This window comes from Euleptes europaea, chromosome 4 (genome assembly GCF_029931775.1).
Source record: "Euleptes europaea isolate rEulEur1 chromosome 4, rEulEur1.hap1, whole genome shotgun sequence".
Taxonomy (NCBI): Eukaryota; Metazoa; Chordata; class Lepidosauria; order Squamata; family Sphaerodactylidae; genus Euleptes; species Euleptes europaea.
This window is the reverse complement of record NC_079315.1, coordinates 66,492,045-66,512,911: the sequence shown is the minus strand read 5'-3', so window position 1 is coordinate 66,512,911 and position 20,867 is coordinate 66,492,045. Positions and strand designations below refer to the sequence as shown.

The following is a 20,867-nucleotide window of genomic DNA, read 5'->3' as shown; positions in this document are numbered from 1 at the left end:
AAAAGGGCCGGGGAGGGGGGAGGGACCGCGCTTTTGCTTTTGCGGCCGGGGAGGGAGGGGAGGCGCTGTCAGACCTCTCGGTGCGCCCGGCGGGGCCGTCCTGGCTCTCCTGCTGCCTGGAAACTTTGGCTGGGGCTCGGTGAGGCGGCGCTAGATCGGCGCGGCTGCAGATGCTCTTGCTCCCAGAGACCCTCTCCCGTGGGGTCCCTTCTCTCGGAGCCGGAGACGCCTGCCGTCCCAGCCGGGAGGGAACCGTTCACTGGCCTCTCTCTCTCTCTCTCCTTCCCCCCCCTTCCCCTTTCTTTTCTCCAGGCGCTCAGAGATGCTGAAGCCAGGCGATCCCGGCGGATCGGCGTTCCTCAAGGTGGATCCCGCTTACCTTCAACACTGGCAGCAGCTTTTCCCGCACAGCAGTCCGCTCAAAGGCGGCGCGGGGCTTTTGGGCCACCTCCAGGCGCCGGACAGACCTGTGGACCCCCCGGCGGACAGCCTCCGCCAACTGCCGGCCCCTCTCTCCTCGGCCTCTTCCTCCTCCTCCTCCTCTTCTTCCACCCCGTCTTCCGCCGCCTCTTCCTGCGCCGCCGCTTCCCTGGCCAGCTTGACCTCGCTGCCGGTGGCTCAGATCCCGGTCTACGGACCGATCCCGAGCTCCGAGTCCCCTCCCGGAGCCCCGGCTGCCTTGCTGCAGACCAAGGACCTGGCAGGAGGCGGCGGCGGCGGCGCCAAGTGCCTCGACAGGGCGGCCACCCGCTTCCGTTGCACCGCCGAAGAGTTGGACTATTACCTGTATGGGCAGCAGCGCATGGAAATCATCCCTCTCAACCAACATGCCGGGGACCCCAATAACCGTATGTACCCCTCGCGCCTCCTTCCTCCCCCTTCGCGCGGCAGGGCGTTAAAGGTTTGGGATGGGGGGAAGGAAAAAGTGCGGGACGGTTCTCTGGAGCGTCTGCTGATGCCCCACGCCTGTAAGTGAGCGCCACGGGGCTAAATCACGGGACAACGTCTCGCCTCTACTTTATCCACCCCCCCAGCGGATCCCGAAAGGTAGATCGCGCCTCTACCTTCCTCCAGATGCTTAACCTGCAATCTTTGATCGCATTTCTCTGGGAAGCGTGCCCCACTGCTTACTGCGGGACTTACTTCCGATCAGTCTTTAGAGCCCTTTCTTGGATGGAAGCTTTACTTGGATGGAACTCAGTGGGACTTGTGTGTGTGTGTGTGTGTGTGTTAAGTGCCGTCAAGTCGCTTGAAGGACTAAAGTGTCACTTTGGCCATTTATGCCTGGGAGGTTTTGCCTTGGATTTGCCGCTTTTTAGATGCACATTTTTTCTCATTCTCAAAACTCTGCAGGGGGGCTTATTGTTGAGTTTTGAAAATTCGGATGAGGAAAAAAAAAGTGCATCTGCAGAGCAGCAAATCCAAGGCAAAACCTCCCAGGCATAAATGGCCAAAGACTCTGAAAACAGTCTCGCTGTAATGGGACTGAAGGGGACAGGAATCTTACGGAATGCTTATTTTCCAGGAACTGTATTGTAAAGAGAGATTCAAAATCGATCTCCCCCGCCCCTTCCCCCCTCAAGCGCCTTGTGGCAAACTAAAACGTGAAGGCCGTTTTTCCTCCATTGAGGATGCGTGGACTGAGCAAACAAGGAAAGTTTCTAAGCGAACTTTGCAGACCCCTTTGGAAATACCGTTTACCTTTCGGCCCGCGTTAACGCCAGTCGCGCCATGCCGCTGGGGCTGGCCTTTCCGGAGTCAAAGCGGGCGCGGGCGCTTTCTAGGAAGTTTGTTTTCAAAAGCATAAATGTCAGACGAGTGTCAGAACCAATAGGCTGTGGGGGTTTCAGAAAGTTTCTTACGAAGCGGGCCACATTTAACTGCAGGGTCCTTGTTTCAAAAACTAAATTCATAACATTTGTTTTTTTCAAAATAGTATAGATTTTGTGAGAATCCCCTTTTTGCACTGCGTTTGCATGTACTCCTGCAACATTTGAAATGGGAAACGGTCTTTTCAGATATCGGGGAGGGGGGATGTAAGGGAAGCCCTAGAAATTATTATTAGTTACAGTTGTAAATGTTACCTACAGAGCAACAGCTTTTAAAGCCCCCCCCCCTCTCAATACATTATCATAGTGATGTCTGGTGTGTTTTTTTAAAAGCTAGTCAAAGTAAAGAAATAGTAACTCCTCAATCTTGTCCAGCCTGAATATTAAAGTGCAGCGTATCTTAAGTGATCAAAGGGATCCATCAAAACCAGCGACGTAAAGACATTTGGATACAGGCGACTGTCAAGTCGACCCTTAGAACAGGTACTTGAATGTTAAAGCAAAATGGCCTTAAATCGAAGCATCTGCTGTCTAACGATCTAAAGGAGAAATTTGGTTTAACTTAGTTTGGAAAAGAATGTTACAGGAATCTCTTCCCCCCATTTCAGTGACAACATTTAATTGCACTATAATAGAATAAAACTGCAGTCCTAACTTTCTTGGAGAACAAATGTACTTAGAATCAATTAACTTTAGGGGCCTTCAGAAAGAGTTGTTGTGTTTGAGGTTTTGGTTTGTCTGGCTTTTTCGTGGCGGGAAGGTGCTCCGTTTCCTTGCGACTTGCCATTTGCACCCCTCCCTTTCGTCTACAGGCAAAGCAGTTCCTTTTCCCCCCTGAGTGCAAAGAACCTGATCCTCATAAACGACTGGCTCGTAAATTAACGTTGCCAATTCGCTTTACTGCAAAGGGGTTACAAGGAGTAAGGAAGAACTAAGGAGCTGCTTCCGCAGGAGCAGGTCCTAGGGCCGAATTGGATTTCCCCGGATCCCCTCTCCCTGCCCAGCATTCAGAACTGGGATTGTAAAGTTAGGCGTTGCTTTTACGCAAAAGTGGCTTGTAAACGCACCACGTGGTCTTGGGGGGGTTTAAAATGGAAAGAATAACAGCAAAATAGGCGAAGGTCGCGATCCGGCTGAAGACCCTGCATGGGGTTTCAAGCTAGTTGGACTGCAGCTCCGTTGAGTCGGAGGACCTGGATGGAAAACCACTCCTTGTCCCTGTGTCCATCCTGCTTCCTTGGAAACAGCTCCGGTATAATTCAGTGGGGCTTCCTTCGAAGTGCCGGAGCCCAGCCCACCATTTGGGCTGTTCTGAGTGTTCAGTGACTCGATCCCGATCCGTAGGGAACTTCTTTCTTGGTCCCGAATTTCTCTTGGCATCTGTCGCCGGGAGCGCTCTGTGAGTTGGGAAGAAACGACGTTGAAAAGTTGGCAAGCGGGGCAGTAATAATAATAGCAGGGACAGGAGCCTCCAAAATCAAAAGTGAAGTGGTGGGCATGGGGGGAGCAGCCTGTGCATAGCCAGAGAGGGCCAAGGTGACACAAACCCATGGCGTTCAGCCCTGCATCGCGTGTCACTGAAGATCGCTGCTTACTCCCCCACTCCAAGGCTGTGTAGGTGGTGACTGGCGGGGATGGGAGGGAGTTTCAAGTAGAGGCTAAAGAAGATTCGCACTGATTTGAAATCCCTTTCCTAAGGCTCTCCCGCCTTCAGTTCCAGAGTCGTAACTCTACTGCACCCACTGGCTACAATGTATCCACTTTAAAGCTTTCACAAGTGATGCATTTCCTTCCAGACTGAAGGGAGTTGTGAAACTCCACAGTGAGTTGTGAAAATGCCCTCAACTTTAACAAAACCCAGAAAGCATCCTGAAGTTCCTCCCCCGAAAGACAGCAACTTCTGGGTGTGTGTGTGGTGGGGGAAACGTGCCTCTCCCAAAACAAGCAATTCTCCGTGTCCTCTCCCCCTTCCTGGAACAAAGATCAATCTCCTCTGCACCTGGGGGAGGGGGGGCAGGAATCAGGCCGCCAGATAAGTCACTAGGAAAACTTAATTGTACCCTACAATCGGGCAAAGGCAAGTTAAGGGATTTCTCCCTACCCTCCTCCACAGTACATGTATTTGAAACTTAGCCCTAACGTTGCCTTCTGTGGGTTTCATTTTCCACACGAGGATGGCAGGCTCAGCCCCAACCAAGGCCAAATATTTTGGCATAATTGCAATGCAAAGCTAATTCCGGTGAAAATTGTTCAGCTCTGATGCCCCGCGGTCAGAATATGTGTCATGGTTTTAAATTATAATTGACTTTGTTGCACAAAGCCACACTCAGTCATCACATCTGACAGGTAATAAGGATGATGGGGTTGGTGATGATAATGTCATATTGCAGGGTGGAAATGAAACAAAAACATCACTTAAGTTTTACAACATGTCTTTGCTTTAAATTATTCTACTGAAAGTCACTGGGCATGATGTCCAGGGTGAGAATAGTTGTGAACAATCTGATATGTATTTTGCTATTTTATACTTGTATAGTTTGTCTTTTAAAGATGAAAACAATATCATACTACTTCATTGTATGCCTTTTAAACTTTTATAATATGCACACTAGATTGGAAATAAACCCCATTCAGCACAAAGAATCTTAATTCCCAGTAAGCATGCATAGGATTGGTGTGCACATCTTCATGTAGCTCTCCCAATCATTGATATGGATTATTTTGAGGTTAATATTCAATAGTTACTTCCTCTGAGTCAATTTTCAAAGAGAAATTGAAATTATTCTCATTTTGTTTTGGCAACTATCAAAGGGATTTATGCTGTTGTTACAAGAGGAGGTGTTTGTAACTAGGAAATCACCAGAATCAAACTCATTAGGACTGGAAGTCAAATGGGATTTTGCTGAAATAAGTGGTAGTTTTGAATTGATGCACACCTACCACCCTGAACAAGTAAACTATTTTCAGGTGTGAGGCTTAAATACTTGTGTCCTTCACCGGAATCTACATTCTCATTTCAAAAACTGCTTATTTAGATTTCTTTCCGGATGAGCAAGGATCACACAGCACAAAAGAGGCTTGGGTGAAATCCTCCTGGTTTTAGGGAAGGATTTGGGGAAGTATATTACAGCTATGCCTTGCTAGTCTGAAAGAAACTACTGAAGACGGAGATCTCCAGTGTAATTTACTTTCACTCAAGACAATTAAACGTTTTCTTAAAGCTCTTTCATTATTCCAGGAAGGTGTCCCTCCACCCACTCACATTAAGGAGCCAGATAGTGGTTTACAGAACTGGGAAACCTTAGTTCGTGTGATCTGGACTTTCCTGCCCAAACCCCGTTGTGTATTCCAGGGAGCCTTCTCAAGTGGAAGCGCAAGAATCTTGCATTCCCAGGGGGAGTTCTGGGTCACTGTCCTGAAGCATCCTTACTGGTCTAAAACAGTGAAAAACTACAGGATGCACGGCCAATCCTGTCCGGTCGACTTGGCAAGGATGTTTTGCCTGTGACGTTCTCCAAAAGCGTGCGACCAAGGTTTACCTTTTAGCTTGAAATTTGTATTTTCCCAAATTGCTACTAACGCCTATGATTTAGCTATTTTCCATCATTAGTTTCCCCCAGCAGTATCCCCCTTAAAGAGAGCAGCTCGCGGCCCATATATTAGATTGAGGTTAGAAAAGGTGGTGACTGTTTATTTAAGGTGATAAAATGGTCCATCAGCAGTAATCTCCATCGATATGTGCCACAAGGAGATGAAGGATGAGGGGACAAGGCACAATTAATTGCCGTATAGTTTTGTAGGAGAGAGTGGAGGCGATGCGGCCCTCGCTTCGATCCCCTCTCCCAAAGCCCATTCATCATCTCCACATTGTATATGGGGCTCTCCCAGGGGCAGGGGGTGGCAAGGTTTATCTACACACAATATTCTCCTAACCTTCTGATACCTGACACCCAGATTTAATTCAATTTATTCATACACGCCATGGAAGGAGAATTATTATTATTATTATTATTATTATTATTATTATTATTATTATTCCCATGCACCACATCACAAGGCTTTTCACAGACATGAAGAGCAACTGAAATGTGTTTTTTTTAAAGTCGCTAAGAGAAGTATCTGAAGAAGTGAGCTGTGGCTCACGAAAGCGCCTACCCTGCCAGAAAATATTTTTGTTAGTCTTTAAGGTGCTCCTGGACTCTTGCTCTTTTCTGCTACTGCAGACAGACTAACACGGCGACCCACTCTGAATTAAGAGAAGTAAGGACTGCCTTCGACTCTCTTAGGGAGCAATCCTAAAGACGCCTCCTCAGAAGTAAGTAAGCCACAAAACTTCGTGGGGCTGACTACCAGGACAGCGTTTTGTTTAGGACTGGAGCCTTGTTCCGGCCGAGGAGCAGGACCCCGCCGCTCCAAATATTTTGGTCCGCAGGTCTGTTTGGACTCGCTGGGAGACGCAGTCAATGGAGCGGCTTTGCACGGCACCGACCACTCAGAAAGGTCTCTCCCCCCCCCCCCCCCAGCGCGCTGCTCGGGTCCAGAGAGCGCTGGAAGAGAAGCGAAGATCCGGGTGAATAAGAGACGCGCGCGTCCTTCGTATCGAGAAAGGCAGCCCGACCGTCCGCGGGCTTGTTCGGAAGTCCCATGGAAAGCATGAGCCGGGAGCAGAGCAGACCTCCCTTGAAGGTCCCTTCCGCAGACCATCGATACTTTTGCACCTTCTAACCTCGCCCATTAAGAATTAGACCTCTCGCTAATCCACCACGATTGCGTTGGTCTCTCTCTCTCTCTCTCTCTCTCTCTCTCTCTCTCTCGCTCCCCCCCCCCCCCCACTCCCTATTTACTGCTTAGGCAGCAGCCAACCAAGCGGAGAGGCGACTGGGCTCAGGAGGTTAGGAGTGATTTCCATAGTCAATAACGTCCAATTCATCAGCGCAGCTGCCGTGCGCCTTGGAGCTTGGGGGCGGCTCTCTTTTCACCTGCTGCTGCCTCCGTGAGCTTCTGCTCACGCGCAGAAGAGAGCTGGGAAGGACCCTGACCGACCAGAGTCCCGGGTGGGGAGAGCGGGCTTTGTTGGGGGGGGGGGGAATGGCCAAGAGCAAGAGCGCTCCAAGAGGAGGGGGGGGGAAGAGAGCACTATTTTCATCTAGCCCAGTGGTTCCCAACCTTTTTTTGACCAGGGACCTCTAGGACTTTTTTGGTCGGTGCAGGGACCCCAAAGTTCAAAATAAAAATTCCGAGAATTTGAAAATAAACTTGAATCGTAACTGTTAGTTCAACATTAAATATTTGAATATATTTTTTTTATAATAGAGAACTTTTGATTGAAAATCAATGTGATTTTTGAGCTTGCATCCTTTTTACAAGCTGGGCAATTCTGGGGCTAATACTGTTGCTCAGAGCTACACGAATATCATCGCTTGCTTCCAATCGATTTCTGGTCTTGTTCTTAATTATAAGCGAAGCAGAAAACCCTTATTCGCATAAATAAGTTGTGGAGAAGAGCGTAAGATATCGCAAGGCGAATCCCCGAACTGTAGGATATGAAATTGCTTTTTTACACCAGAACTCTTCAAGAGAAACTGATTCAAACGCATCCTTACAGTGCCTATCATTTTGGAATTCAATGAGCTCTTCCTGGATTTCTTCTGCAACCTCTTCAACAGCAATACCAAAAGGATTGCGAATCTGCTTTTGGGTATCTTTTGATTCGGTCGGGTTATATTCCGGGAACTTTATAACTTTGTTTCGCGGACCTTAATTTAGTTCTCGCGGACCCCTGGGGGTCCACGGACCCCCGGTTGGGAACCAGTGATTTAGACTAAGCATTGGTTTTGCGCCTTGGCAGGTGGGAAATAATAGGTAGAAGTTGGTACTGTCTCCAGGGGCTTGAAGCAGAAGGTGGAGGTACCCCTTTCTTACTGGTATCCCTCTTCCTTTTTACAACTAGGGGCTGGAAGGGAATACTCAGTCTCCCTTCATTGTCAGAACCAGCCACAGAGTGAGGGGCCTGGTTTCCAAGCCATGGGTCCCAAATGCACAAGAGGTTTTGCCTTGGATTTGCGGCTGTCTAGATGCACCTTTCCCCCATCCTAATTCTCAAAATTCGAAAATAAGCCCCCATGCAGAGTTTTGAGAATTGGGATGGGGAAAATGTGCATCTCGAGAGAGGCAAGAGTCCAAGGCAAAACCTCCCGTGCATAAATGGTCAAGGTCTTTTTTCAGAAGGGTCTCTTAACCATGTACTAGGCTGGACACTTTGCCTTTAAAAAAGAAGAAGAGAGAATGCCACAAATGTCAGAAAGAAAAAGCAAGATGAATTTATATAATTATTAATCATCTACTTTAGTGAAGCTGAAATGGCTGGTGCATATACATTTTTAAGTTTTGCAGAAATCTCCATGCTTTATCAGACTACTTTCATAAATCCTCTGGGTGTTTTCACACATACTGAATAATGCAGTTTCAGTCCACTTTCAGTGCACTCTAACGATCGGTTGCAAGTAGATTTTGCCATTTCACAAGTAAAATCCAGCTGCAAAGTGCATTGAAAGTGGATTGAAAGTGTATTATTAGGCTTGTGTGAAAAGCGCCTCTGTTTCAGTGCAGCACGAGCAACTTCTGTAGCAGAACCCAAAGTCTAATGTTTCATTTGATGTGTGGAGCTAGCTATGTAGTTTTGCCATACCTGGCTTTTGTTTCCCTATATCAAGCAAGCTGAAAAGCTAGGAATATCATATATGGATGTAAATTTGGACTCTTTTGTCATTTTTCGTAGTGACGTCTCTGGAGATGTTCTAGAGATAATGCCGACTGCACTCAGCATCAAGCCATATTTTAAAATAAAGCGAGAAGGCTGATTAGTCTCAGAGCACAACTCTTACACTAGCCAGGTCTTTGAGAAATAGTTTTGTCTGGTTGAAGTGTTAGACAGTTTGCAGTAAATGTATTATCAAATGGTTTGACAGCAGTAAGGAGTAGTACAAACTAAGCCCATAGACGGTAAGAGGATGCTCTGTACTAACGTTTGTGCAACTCTCTGAGTGTTAAACCTCTTTTCCCTTCGTCAGTACTACAATTTTATGGGATTGTAACGTAACAACATATGCCTTCCTTTCTCTGACTTTCTGGTCTCACATTGAACAGATTATATGCTTCTTTACCAAAATACCCTTTAATTGACAAGTGAAAATGGGCAAAATATTAAAGTGAGACTAGGCCAAAGACTTGTGCATATTGGACAGAGGATTGGGACAAAGGGTTGTGTTGCCCCTGATAATTTTTTAAAAAACTTTTTCCAGCCCTTTATGCAATATTAGGTGCTGAACTGCATAAACATAGCACATGGAATCATATTTAGGATATTCTCATTTTCATTTGAAATTACTCTAATTTCTTTACCTTTTTTATAATGCAACATATTAAGGTGTCATGTGTAGTCGACTGTGTCTCCTGGAGTCTAGGATATATTAAGCAGTTGATGAATTCCTTGACTGGTTCTGTGTACTTCTTTCCAAAGTCCTAGCAACTCTATATGACATTTATAAATTTGTGGCAGACATCTTTGGAATTTTGTTACTTTGTGTTGCATAATTTGCTTCTATGATTGAGCTGGCCTACTTGCATGTCTTTATTTGTGAATGATTGGTTGGGTTATGAATTATCATAGGTCTGAATGCAAATTATTTTGCAACTGGAAAAATTTGGCATTATTTTCTTTGTTTTGGTGAAAAATTATAAGTAGACAATGTACCAAGGGAAACCACCATGAAAATTAGGGGTGTCCAAGGCAATATCAAATACACTGGAGCCATCGCCATAGTGGTTTGTGGTTTTTTGTGTGTGCATAACAAGTTCATTCTTGTGTATGGAAAACATGTAAAACTGTATAGGCATTATGTGCTTACACTTCTTAAGTAGAAATGTCAGGGGCATTCTGAGAGGCACAGCTGATGGTTGGACATCATTTCAAGGCCTCTCTTTCTCCAAAGTTCTGTTAAACATCTGATAAGAAAGTTTGCTGAGAAATGGTATAAACCAGTTTTATTTAAAGAAAGGCATTAGTGCTCCAAAATGTGATACTGTTTTGTTTGCATTTTAATGTATTCTAGCTATATGTATTTTATATACTTTTAGGCAAGTCATTGTTTTTTAAATTACAAAAGTTGCTAATTTCTTTGAATCCAAGTTTGAGTTGAAACAAATGTTTGCCTCTGTATTTGAATTTTAAGTAATTTGTGAGTGTATAGTTATACCCTGGAAATAGATGGGTCTTATTCCTAATACCTATTTCTAAAATAGAATAAACATGTACAAGTCTTATACGTGACACTTAAAGTGTCCTTTTGTTTCAATCAATCTACAATGCAAATATTTAATCTGTATTGTCTCGAAATCAGAAGGAGATTGTGACTGGGAAGGGCAGCCGTGAGGAAGCTAGAAAAGATTCTGAAGTATAACTATGTGTCACGGATGACCAAGATCAAAATAATTCATAGCATAGTATTCCCCATTACTATGTATGTATGTGTAAGTTGGACAATTAAGAAAGCTATCAGGAAGAAAGTTGATTCATTTGAAATGTGATGTTGGAGGACAATGTTACAGATACTGTGATCAGCTAAAAAGACGAATAAATGGGTTCTAGATCAAATCAAGCCTGACATCTTCCTAGAAGCTAAAATGACTTCACTAGGGCTATTGTACTTTGGCCACATTATGAGAAGACAAGAGTCACTGGAAAAGGCAAAAATGCTAGGAAAAGTTGAATGCGGCAGGAATACTCAACATGAGATGAACTGACTCAATAAAGGAGGCCACTGCCCTCAGTTTGCAAGACCTGAACAACGTTTTGGAGATCATTACTTCTTTGGGATACTATAAGTCTGAAACAACTTGATGGCACTTAACACATACACATTGTCTAAAATATATAGCTGATGCCAAATGTATCTTTGCTGCTATCTGGTTAGCATTAACAATATTCACAAATGGCACAAACAGCATGGTGCAAATTCAAAAAAGATTTTTAGCTCATTAAAATGGTCTGTTACTGTTATGCTTACCTGTATCTGATACAAGCTCAAAGGGCAAACTCTTCCAGATATAGTGAGTGGCAGGCAACTGGCGTAGAGGCTTCATAGTTCCTTAGGAGATTTGAAAGGAATGATCAGATCACTATTGCAGATTGAATCCATTACCAGTACATTGCTTTGTTCCTTTATATCTCTTTCACTAATATTGTTGTTTATGCAGTTGTGTATTTGTCTGAACTATTAAAAGTCAGATAATTTAGGGCAGTTCTGGAGTTTGCTGATGATGGAGGATTAAATTACATAATTTAGGACTGAAAGCATGAAACCATTAATGGATATGCGGAAGCAGTGTTTTTGTTAGTGGCAAATATAATATATGGACCTCTGGGTTTTTGCGAAAGGTGTTATCCTATCAGTGGTTTATCCTAACAGGTATTTTTTCAGTGTTAATGGCTTCTTATTGTAAATTCTTATATTAAACTTTTGTAAATGAGAAACCCAACCGACCTACATCTTAGTTATTTGAAAGTAATTTGGTTGATCGCCCAAGCAATAAATGATGCTTCTGTGTTATTTTGTATAGAAAAAAACCCTGTGATTGTACTTAACAATATTAAGATACTATAATGTTTACTTTAACCAGTTAATTAATTGATTATTTGGTAAAAAACGAAGACAGTTAATCGACTAAAACCCTCTTTTTCAATGACAACTCTAATAACTGGGGGAGGGGTGTTCACAAATTATTTTTCCTAAGAAGGTCATGTGTAACCTTGTTATCAATTCTCCTATGGCATGATAAATCCCTGCCCCGTTATGCTCTGATTGACAGAACATGGGGAAACTAAAGAAGAGTAATATGAATTCCTTTTAAATATTTAAGAACACTTGTTCTTACTGCTAGAGCAAATATGCTGTCACCTAAATTATGAAGTTTTCTGATTTACTACTGGAAATTATGACCTGCGTGGCTCTGTTCAAATGCTTTTACTAAGTTTTCGTACTTTATTTTTGTTGCCAAAATCCCTGATATTTTCTAACTACTTTCTTTAGTATAATCTTTCTGATAAAAGGCCTGTTTTGAAGGAAAAAAATAGAAGTGAACAAGCAAACTCTTTAGTTTCAGAGTTCATCCTGTGGCTACTGGAGCTAAGATGCAGGGGGAAAGACATGTCACTGGTTATTTTGTCCTCCTTCCTGACAGCACTTCTTAGGATCTTTCTCTGACTTGCAACAGAATCACAGTAATGATTCCACATGCCTCATAAGGAACCTTAATAATAGAAATAATAAAGAGCCATCAAGTCACAGCCAACTTATGGCAACCCAGCAAAGGGCTTTCAAGGCAAGTGGGAAGCAGAAGTGTTATGCAATTGCCTTCCTCTGCATAGTTTTCCTCGGTGATCTCCCTTCCAAGAACCAATGCTGCTTAGCTTCCAAGATCTGATGAGATCGTGCCATACCATGCTACCATCCCTGCCTTTGATTCCTATAGCTATGTGTAAATAGGGACAGTCTGAAAAAATTCATTTGATAAATATTATATAAATGATGATTTATTATATTGTTTCTCCTTCAAAAAGGACTAGATGGAGTGTATATCTGTTCCTTTTATCCACTTTCTCTGCTCCTAAAATGTCTATAAATATCTTAATTAAAATTCCCCATTCCAATTTCCTTTGGAAATCATTGGTTTATCCTTTTGTTTTAAAAGGTAACACAAATTTGCATCATACATAGATGGATAAACCCAGTGTTGAATCATGTGTATTCTGTAACATGTACATTTATCCTCTGGCAAATGGTTCAGGAAGGTTATATATGCTTCTATTTTTAATCAGTGTAGTTGTAATAAAAAGTCTCACTCTACCCATTCACACATTTAAAATGCAGCTATTCCTGATGGAGACATAAATATTCATATTGGAAAAAGGTATACTGGAAGTTCCTTTATGTAGTGGGTAACCAAATTGATTTAAGTGAAATAATCTAGGCCATGTATTTAGGATTCCCAACAAGGCTAGCTAAGGAATTGTTGAGCATAGTTACATTAATTGGTTTAAAAGGGTATAACCCAGTTTAGGATTGCACTGTCAAATAATTCTGTGCTCTAATAGAATTCAGCAAATTCTAAAGTTGAATTTATATTTGTTGATGAATAATGCTTGTAGCTAAAATATTATTCAGAATAAATTGCTGATGCATTTATAATAATTTACAATGCATGCAATCCTATGCAGTTAACTGTAGTCTAAGTACATTGAAATCAGTGGGTTCATACTGGACTAATTCTGCATAGGATTGTAGTGTAAGTCACTGAACATGCAGCAATGCTGACTACAGAAGCTGTCTCACTCTTTTTGGATATACACCTCAATGTGAATAGATGAGAACAAATACAAGAATCAAGCATGTTCTTGAGATAGTCAATAAGATTGCTATTTCTACACTTTTTGACTTGTTTGTATTATGCAAGGACTATCACCACAGTTTGCTAATTGTTCAGGTGGAATCACCTCCTGGGGTGAGATACAACCATTGGCATGCCATCTGTACTTCTTTTTCCAATTCATAATGTTTATCTTAATTTCTTAGTTGGGCGAGGAGGAAAACATTCTAAAATGTGGCTCTAGCCCCAGCATGTCTAACCATCCTAGATTTTTTCTGTTTGTTGGAGATTATAAAAGTCACATGTGAGTAAAAGTGAATGATGTTACACATCTAGCAGTGGAGTGAAGAGGTTTGATCCTGAAGCTTCCTGGCTGGAATCAAAAAGATGCTTTGACTTCATTTAATTTAAACTGTTCAGTAGACAGGGTGTCTCCAAGAGAGCCATTAATAACCAGGAAGCTGGGAGGAGGTTACACATCTAAAAGATTGTCAGCAGGGAACAAATTATTCCAGAATCAAGGGTCTGCTCTGAAAAATAGCTAAAATCTTGGCCACTCATTTCCTAAATCTGGACACTTGGGTTTGTGAGGGGGATTAGTTTGGCATGTTAGAATACAAAAATCAGATTTTAGAAGAATTTATAGACTTTTTTTGGTAACTTATATTATTTTAAGTCTGGAGAATACAGTTTTAGCACGCGAGATTAGCCAGTGTAAATTTATGGTTTAGGGATTAAAGACTGGAGTGATTATGATGATTATTTGTTTTAAAAGATTGGCATGAATCAAATGACAGAATATATTCTATATTTATTGTAACTTGAAAAAAAGTTTTTTTAAATTATTTTGTCATGTAGATGATAAGTAATTGATTATAATAAGTAACTGTAGGTTTATAACAGTATTGGGGGAAAACAGCAGTGAACACTTTTCTGGAATATTTTCTTATCTAAGATGTCTTTCTGCCTAAGACTTCATTTTTCACACATCTCCTTGTAATTACATGCAGTGCAGTTCTTGAGCATGAAACCTGATCCTACGCATGTTTACTCAAAAGTAAAAATAAGCCCTGCTTAGTGCAGTAGGGCTTATTCCTGAGTAGTTTGCATAGGATTTCAGTCTCATTTCTACAGCCTCATTGTCTACTGTCATAAACACTGATTCTGACTGAGTTTGAGGCTGCTGGTTTAATGATTTGAGGGTTGTGGCCTGGTGCTTTAGAAGAACATTAGTTGGAATCAAATCACACTAGAACTTATTTCTGCATGCTTTCACAAATATATTTTCTGTGATTACAGTTTTCAAAAGCGAATTATACAAAAACCAATATATGTGTACTGTGTTTATCTGAACCATTATATTTTTCAAACCACACTTCACATATAGGGTGGTGGCTTGGAGTTCTCCCACAATTACAACTGATCTCCAGCCAATAGAAATAAGTTCCCCTGGAGAAAATGGCTGCTTTGGTCATTGGACTCTATGGCATTGAAGTCCCTCCCCAAACCCTGCCCTCCTTAGGCTTCACCCCCAAAATATCCCAGTAATTCCAAACCCAGAGCTGGCAACCCTATTCCCATAAGATTATTTCAAAACACAAGCAGTGGTCCATATTTTGATCATGTGGATGATGAACAGATACTGAGAGAAATTTTGGGTTCACTGTTCACCTGTTAAAATCAATACACAATTTAAGTACACAAACTTGGATCTGAGTTTAAATCTCATTGAAGCCACAGAATTAAATTTACTTCAAGCATTTCCATTTAACTGAATTGTGGAATGAGGTGAAAGCTCTGACTCCAAGCAGATTCTCTCCACTTCTGAAGCTGTAGCTGCCATCTTAACCACATTTACTTGCAAGTATTCACTTCTCTGCCCTAACTTGGATGGCCCAGGCTAGCCTGATCTCATCAGATCTCAGAAGCTAAGCAGGGCAGCCCTGGTTAGTATTTGGATGGGAGACCACCAAGGAAGGCCAGGGTTGCTGTGCAGAGGAAGGCACTGGCAAACCACCTCTGTTAGTCTCTTGCCTTGAAAACCCCAAAAAGTGGTCGCCATAAGTTGGCTGCGACTTGAAAGCACTTTACACACACACATTCACTTCTCCAGGTGGATTTATTACCAAATGTATGACTGTGATCCAAAGAACAATGCAACTTGTTCTGCACACCCAACAAAACTTTGAAATCATGTTTCACAAATGGCAGCCTCAAATGTTTCATGGAAAACTGCTTTGAAATTTCATTGGAAAACTGCGTTGAAACTGCCAAAGGCAGTTTGTGATATTAATGTGATAACTGCTGTTGAAACAAAAGTAATCAATAATGCCCATATCTTGAGTTCATCTGAGTTTTTGTGTGAACCCATGTTTAAGACATGGATGGTATAGCTATATCTCCACTAGTAATTATGCAGCAAATTCTTTAAAGAATTGTCAAGTTAATTATATAATTTCACAAGACTAAACTAATTTACTGTACATCTTGATATTTTAAAAATATATGTAATCAATTCTGAGCCTTCAGAATGAAAATAATCCTAAAATTAACAGATGATAGAGTGGCCCACAATATATATGCACAATTTATCAAGAACCCAAATAAAGGCCACATTTTAGTAATATGACTCATAATATTTTTGTTGTAGGTAGAAGCTCTTTTTAAAAAAAATAACTGTAAAATTCTTGCACAGTAACAGTATTGAAGTATATCTTATATAGAAGGTAAGAAGGCTAAGTCAGGCCTACTGTGAGTTCAGCCTGTGGTTGAAGCTGCTTACTTATATCAGATTTGTGGTTTAGCCCACCAAATCCTTCACAAACTTGCAACATTTTGCTTTATTTTTAGCTGCATGGATTTATATGATACATAACTATCTAGGCACAAGAACCCCTTCATAAGTAATGAAGAGCAAGTTTTGGTTTTTGAATATATTCCTGGAACAGAGTTGTTTGAAAAATTTGTGTTATACTGTAAAAATGTGCCATACACTGTAATTGAGTCAAATAGGTTCATTTTTTATTTTCTCTATATGCTTGCATTAACTTTAGAACTTAATCGCATGTCAAGAACATGAAAACAAAATGAAATTAAGAAATCAAATCTCTAAAATTCTTTTCTTTCAGACTGGAAAAATATCATAAAATATCATTAAGTACATCTACAATAATTTTTCTAGTAAAAATTTACCTATTTGAGATTAACTGAAACCTCAAAGGGAAAAATATAACTATGAATAATACTTATGATTCATAAAGTTGATATACACATAACATGAAATTCAAAAAAACTGGTTAAAACAATTTAAATAAAAGTCAGGCTAGCCAAGGCTTTGAGACCTGTGCTTGTGTACTACCTTTAACACAGCTGGGACATGGAAATTCTTCACATATATCTGAAAGATAACCTAGTTGTTAGTCTTTATCTAATTTACAAGAATTATCTAACTTACAAGAATCTGCTTTATTAATGAAAATGTACTGCAACAGTAGTCTGAATACTAGATAAAGACCAGCCATTAATGGAGAGGAGCCATGGCTCAGTGGTAGAGCACTTGCTTGGCGTATGGGCAGCCCATTCCTGGAGGGAGGGATAGATAGGCTGCCTCCTAGAGGATTTGAGGCTGGAAAAGACCTGAAATAAAAGAATTAAAAAATAGAAACCTGTGAAACTCCTCCATAGAGTTACACGGGGCTACGCCAGTTATTTTGCTGGTGTAGCAAAGCTGCAGCATAGGGGGGCATTCCCAGACCGAAAGGTTTGGGAGCTGATTAATGTCAGTCCCAGCTCTGGGATTGCTCCCCAGTGCCAGTGTGGGGACTCACTTTTGCAATTTTGCTCCAACCGCTGCTGCATCGCTCCCTGGCGCAAAGTGGAATGGATGCTGGCACAGGAACACACCGGATCTTATGGCGCTTTGGCCCCCTCCTTCAGGATTAAACAGAAAAAGTCCCAGGTTAAATACCAGTCATCTCTAGTTAAAAGAATCAAGTAGTAGGTGATGCGAAAAACCTCTGCCAGAGACCCTGGACAGCCTCTGCCAGTCTGAGTAGACAGTACTGACCTTGATGGACCAATGGTTTGATTCAGTAAAACAAAGTCCATATTTCATGCTTAATCATAACACAGTTAATCTAGACAAGAGATGTGTTAGGTAAGGAACCAAGGACAGGGAAATGATGAACACCAAAACTGCACAAATGTTAAAGGGGAATTATGCCATGCTTATATAGTTTAAAATGCTTGATTAAAATACATCATTATATCCTCAATTCACTAACCTATTAGCTAGTAAACCCTTTTACAGTACAATCATAATCAGAATAACATCAATGGACTTAGAAAAGTGTCACTATGTTGAAGCTTGCCCAACCACTATCCATGAGCAAGTTGTGGATTGGTCCAGAAACTATTTAACAAAAGAGAAATGTGCCTTAGGGTGACATACCTTTGAATTAGAAAATCAATCTGGAAACCACCCAAGAATACTGCATTACGTCATAAGTTGATGTCATTTGAATTGTGTGTATTCTTTCTAAATCCCAGATGGGGTTACTCTGTTATGAGGGCAATTTCTGAAGAAGTATACTAAGGCCAATAATTTTGGTTGTTTATTAGAAAAGATCCTCCAGCAGGTATACGTGTATTTTGTTGCCAGTATTAAAGAATCAGTGGATGTATCTGAGACTTATAATGGCAATAGCCTAATTCTGCCTAACTAATTTCCACTTTTTTCTCTTTGCTTCGTAGGATGTGACATGTGTGCCGATAACCGTAATGGGGAATGCCCCATGCATGGGCCCCTGCACTCTTTGCGCCGCCTGGTGGGCACTAGTAGTGCTGCAGCAGCAGCACCTCCTGAGATTCCTGAGTGGCTTCGGGATCTGCCACGGGAAGTGTGTTTGTGCACCAGCACGGTGCCTGGCTTGGCTTATGGCATCTGTGCTGCCCAGAGGATTCAGCAGGGCACCTGGATTGGGCCTTTCCAAGGAGTTCTTCTTCTTCCAGAAAAGGTGCAGACTGGAGGGACCAGGAATACTCAGCACCTCTGGGAAGTAAGTTATGTTTCATGCATTTTAATGCTACTTTTTTTGTTTTCAAGACCTACTTAAAGGTGTCTTGAAAACTCTGCTCACACATTTTCTGGCTGTTATTAGCTGAAGATATACTATTGTTGCAGTACTTTTTTTATTAATAAGGCAGATTCTTGTAAATTAGATAAACACTAGCCAAAGGTGTAATTCAGCTGTGGGCTCTAATATTACAGAACTTTAGAAAGCAAGTTATTTTGAAATCCTAAAACGAAATTCTAAAACAAGCATATACAATTGGGATGACCATCTCTCTTCCTTATAACACTGGGAATTGTTAGTTTACAGTACTGTAGAACTCTGGCCATCACTTTATATAATATGGAGAAATTTGGGCTTGCTCACAAAAGTTTAAGATTATTTTTTTTTATAAATTTCTGTATTACCTGCTAGTATTCTATGGTAGATGATGACAGATGGTAACAATTATTTTTATTTAATGCATGTGGCTTAATTTTATTTTAGCTCATAATCTAATTTCATGCAGTGCTATGGAATAGGTTCAGATAGAAGCTAACCATAATCTGAAACACACGCCCTGTAAGTACAGTTGCTATAACTAATTTGAACTAGCAAATTAACTATGTTATGATCTAATAGAGAAGGAAGTTAATCCTCTATATTTGGGAACATGGTTGAGAGTGGGTCATTTTCACAAGGCAGGCACAGAAGCAGAAAAGAGGAAGAACAGGGGAGAGAGTGATCCAGCTCAAAATGAAAGAGACTGACAGCAGTACTGACCAACTAGCACTGACCTTACCACCAAAGGGGATTGTACTGATATGTTTCCTTTCTTTGCACAGTATTTCTAGCAGTCAGTGCTTTCCAAATCCCACTTAAGCACAGAATACTGGTATTTCCCTTCCTTTATCCATTTACCACTTGTCGAGGGCTGTGCAGTGACAGATTCTCAGTTGCATGCTATAATGTTATTGCTTTGCAATTGCTAAGAAGTGTTAACAAAGTGTATGACTCAGTGCCTGGCTTCTTGTAGTGTCAGATGTAAGCCTCTATGACTATTGTGTAACACTATCTGACTTTCTTGCGGTTTTATATGTCTCCTTGTTCCTGCTCAGAAGGTGGGAAATTTAAAATGGGCACCTGTTCTCCATCTGCTTGGGATATAATCTTTGGGAATCATCCCAACTGAGTAAAAAATCAGAAAGGTACAGCCAGATATTTGTTTCCCATTTAAAACAATGGAAATGGATGAAGAAAAGGGGGGGGGAACCCTGTATGAACACATGTAATAACTATAATAAATATTGTTGAACAAAATGAATCAAATATGGATGCAAAATAATTTTTTGTGCATTCTATAAAGGCATGCACAACTGTTATTTTAATACAGCATAAGAAAGACTTTGTGCTGCTATCTCTACGTTTTAACATACTTCATCACATTAACGTGCTTGCCTGTTGGTTTACAGTTCACCTCAACAGAGACCTATTCATAACAGTTAAGTCCCACTGAAAACAATGGAACAGGATCTGAACTTTTAACAGACAATCCTATATAGAACTACTCCAAACTAAACCCATCAATTTCAATTCATTTAAATTGGATGAATTCTGCATAGGATTCTATTATAAAACTCTATAATATTGATAAATTAACATTCCTCAAACTTAAAAAAATTAACTATGCAAAACTGTAATTGCCAATCATACTTATATTTTGAAGATTTTTGATAATGCTCCCAGCCAAAGTTCTCAAGACAGTGTACAAATAGACATGAAAGGCAAGTAATCAGTAAAAGCTTACATGCCTGGGTGAATAATGACATTTTGTCCTGGCATCTAACATGTAACAGGAAAAAAAGGAGTCAGGAGGATCGTAGCAGGCAGGAGGCTCCATAGCTGAGATGCCACCAGTGATAATAGCCTGCAATAATACAGGAAATAAAAAGTATTTTCTAATGTTGGGAGGCTGTATTTTTGCTGTCTCCCTTACTGTTGGCTCCCATTTGTTTTAGGAGCACTTGTGCAAGATGCTATCAGTGCTGGCTTTGCATTTCTGAACCTGCTTCCTCCTTGCTAGAATTCTTACTGGGCTGCTTCAGGTGACTGGTGGTAGTGGAGGTGGAAGAACAAAGGTAGGACAGGAATATATCCAGATATGAAGGCAGAGCAATGGAAGAGCGAAGTCATAGAGGGCTTTGGAAATGGAAGATGATTTAAACCCAGAGTAGGCATTTAAGGAGGCGCATCCTGTGGTCTGTGCAATGAGAGAGGTCATTTGCAGAGGACTGAGGGGTAACAATTGAGCTAAATCTCAGTAATCAAAGTGGGAGATGTCAGAGATTTAACCAGAATTTTAGACAGGAATGAAAGGAGCCAGATGAATTTTGAGGAGGAGGCATGGTGTGTTTGCATACAGAATGAAGAAACCAGAGAAGCAGGATAGGGTGGTCATCTGGTGAAGAAGAGGGACAATAGCAGTCCAATAGTTTGTGTGCCATACTACCTGTAATGGTCTCAAAATGATCGTATTCAGCAAAATGTCTGTTAAAGGGACATC

The 20,867-nt window shown here is 41.4% G+C and overlaps 1 protein-coding gene across 4 annotated transcripts in view; it reads left to right on the top strand.

The window, feature by feature from the left end:
* Positions 1-313: 313 nt before the first annotated feature.
* PRDM6 (PR/SET domain 6) overlaps positions 314-20,867 on the top strand; it is a 107,287-nt gene continuing 86,733 nt past the window's right edge. For all 4 annotated transcript variants that reach the window (XM_056848014.1, XM_056848013.1, XM_056848012.1 and 1 more), the window contains exons 1-2: positions 314-848; positions 18,006-18,310. In XM_056848014.1, the coding sequence (XP_056703992.1) occupies positions 323-848; positions 18,006-18,310 (831 nt within the window). In that variant the 5' untranslated portion in view covers positions 314-322. The remainder of the gene's footprint in view (positions 849-18,005; positions 18,311-20,867) is intronic.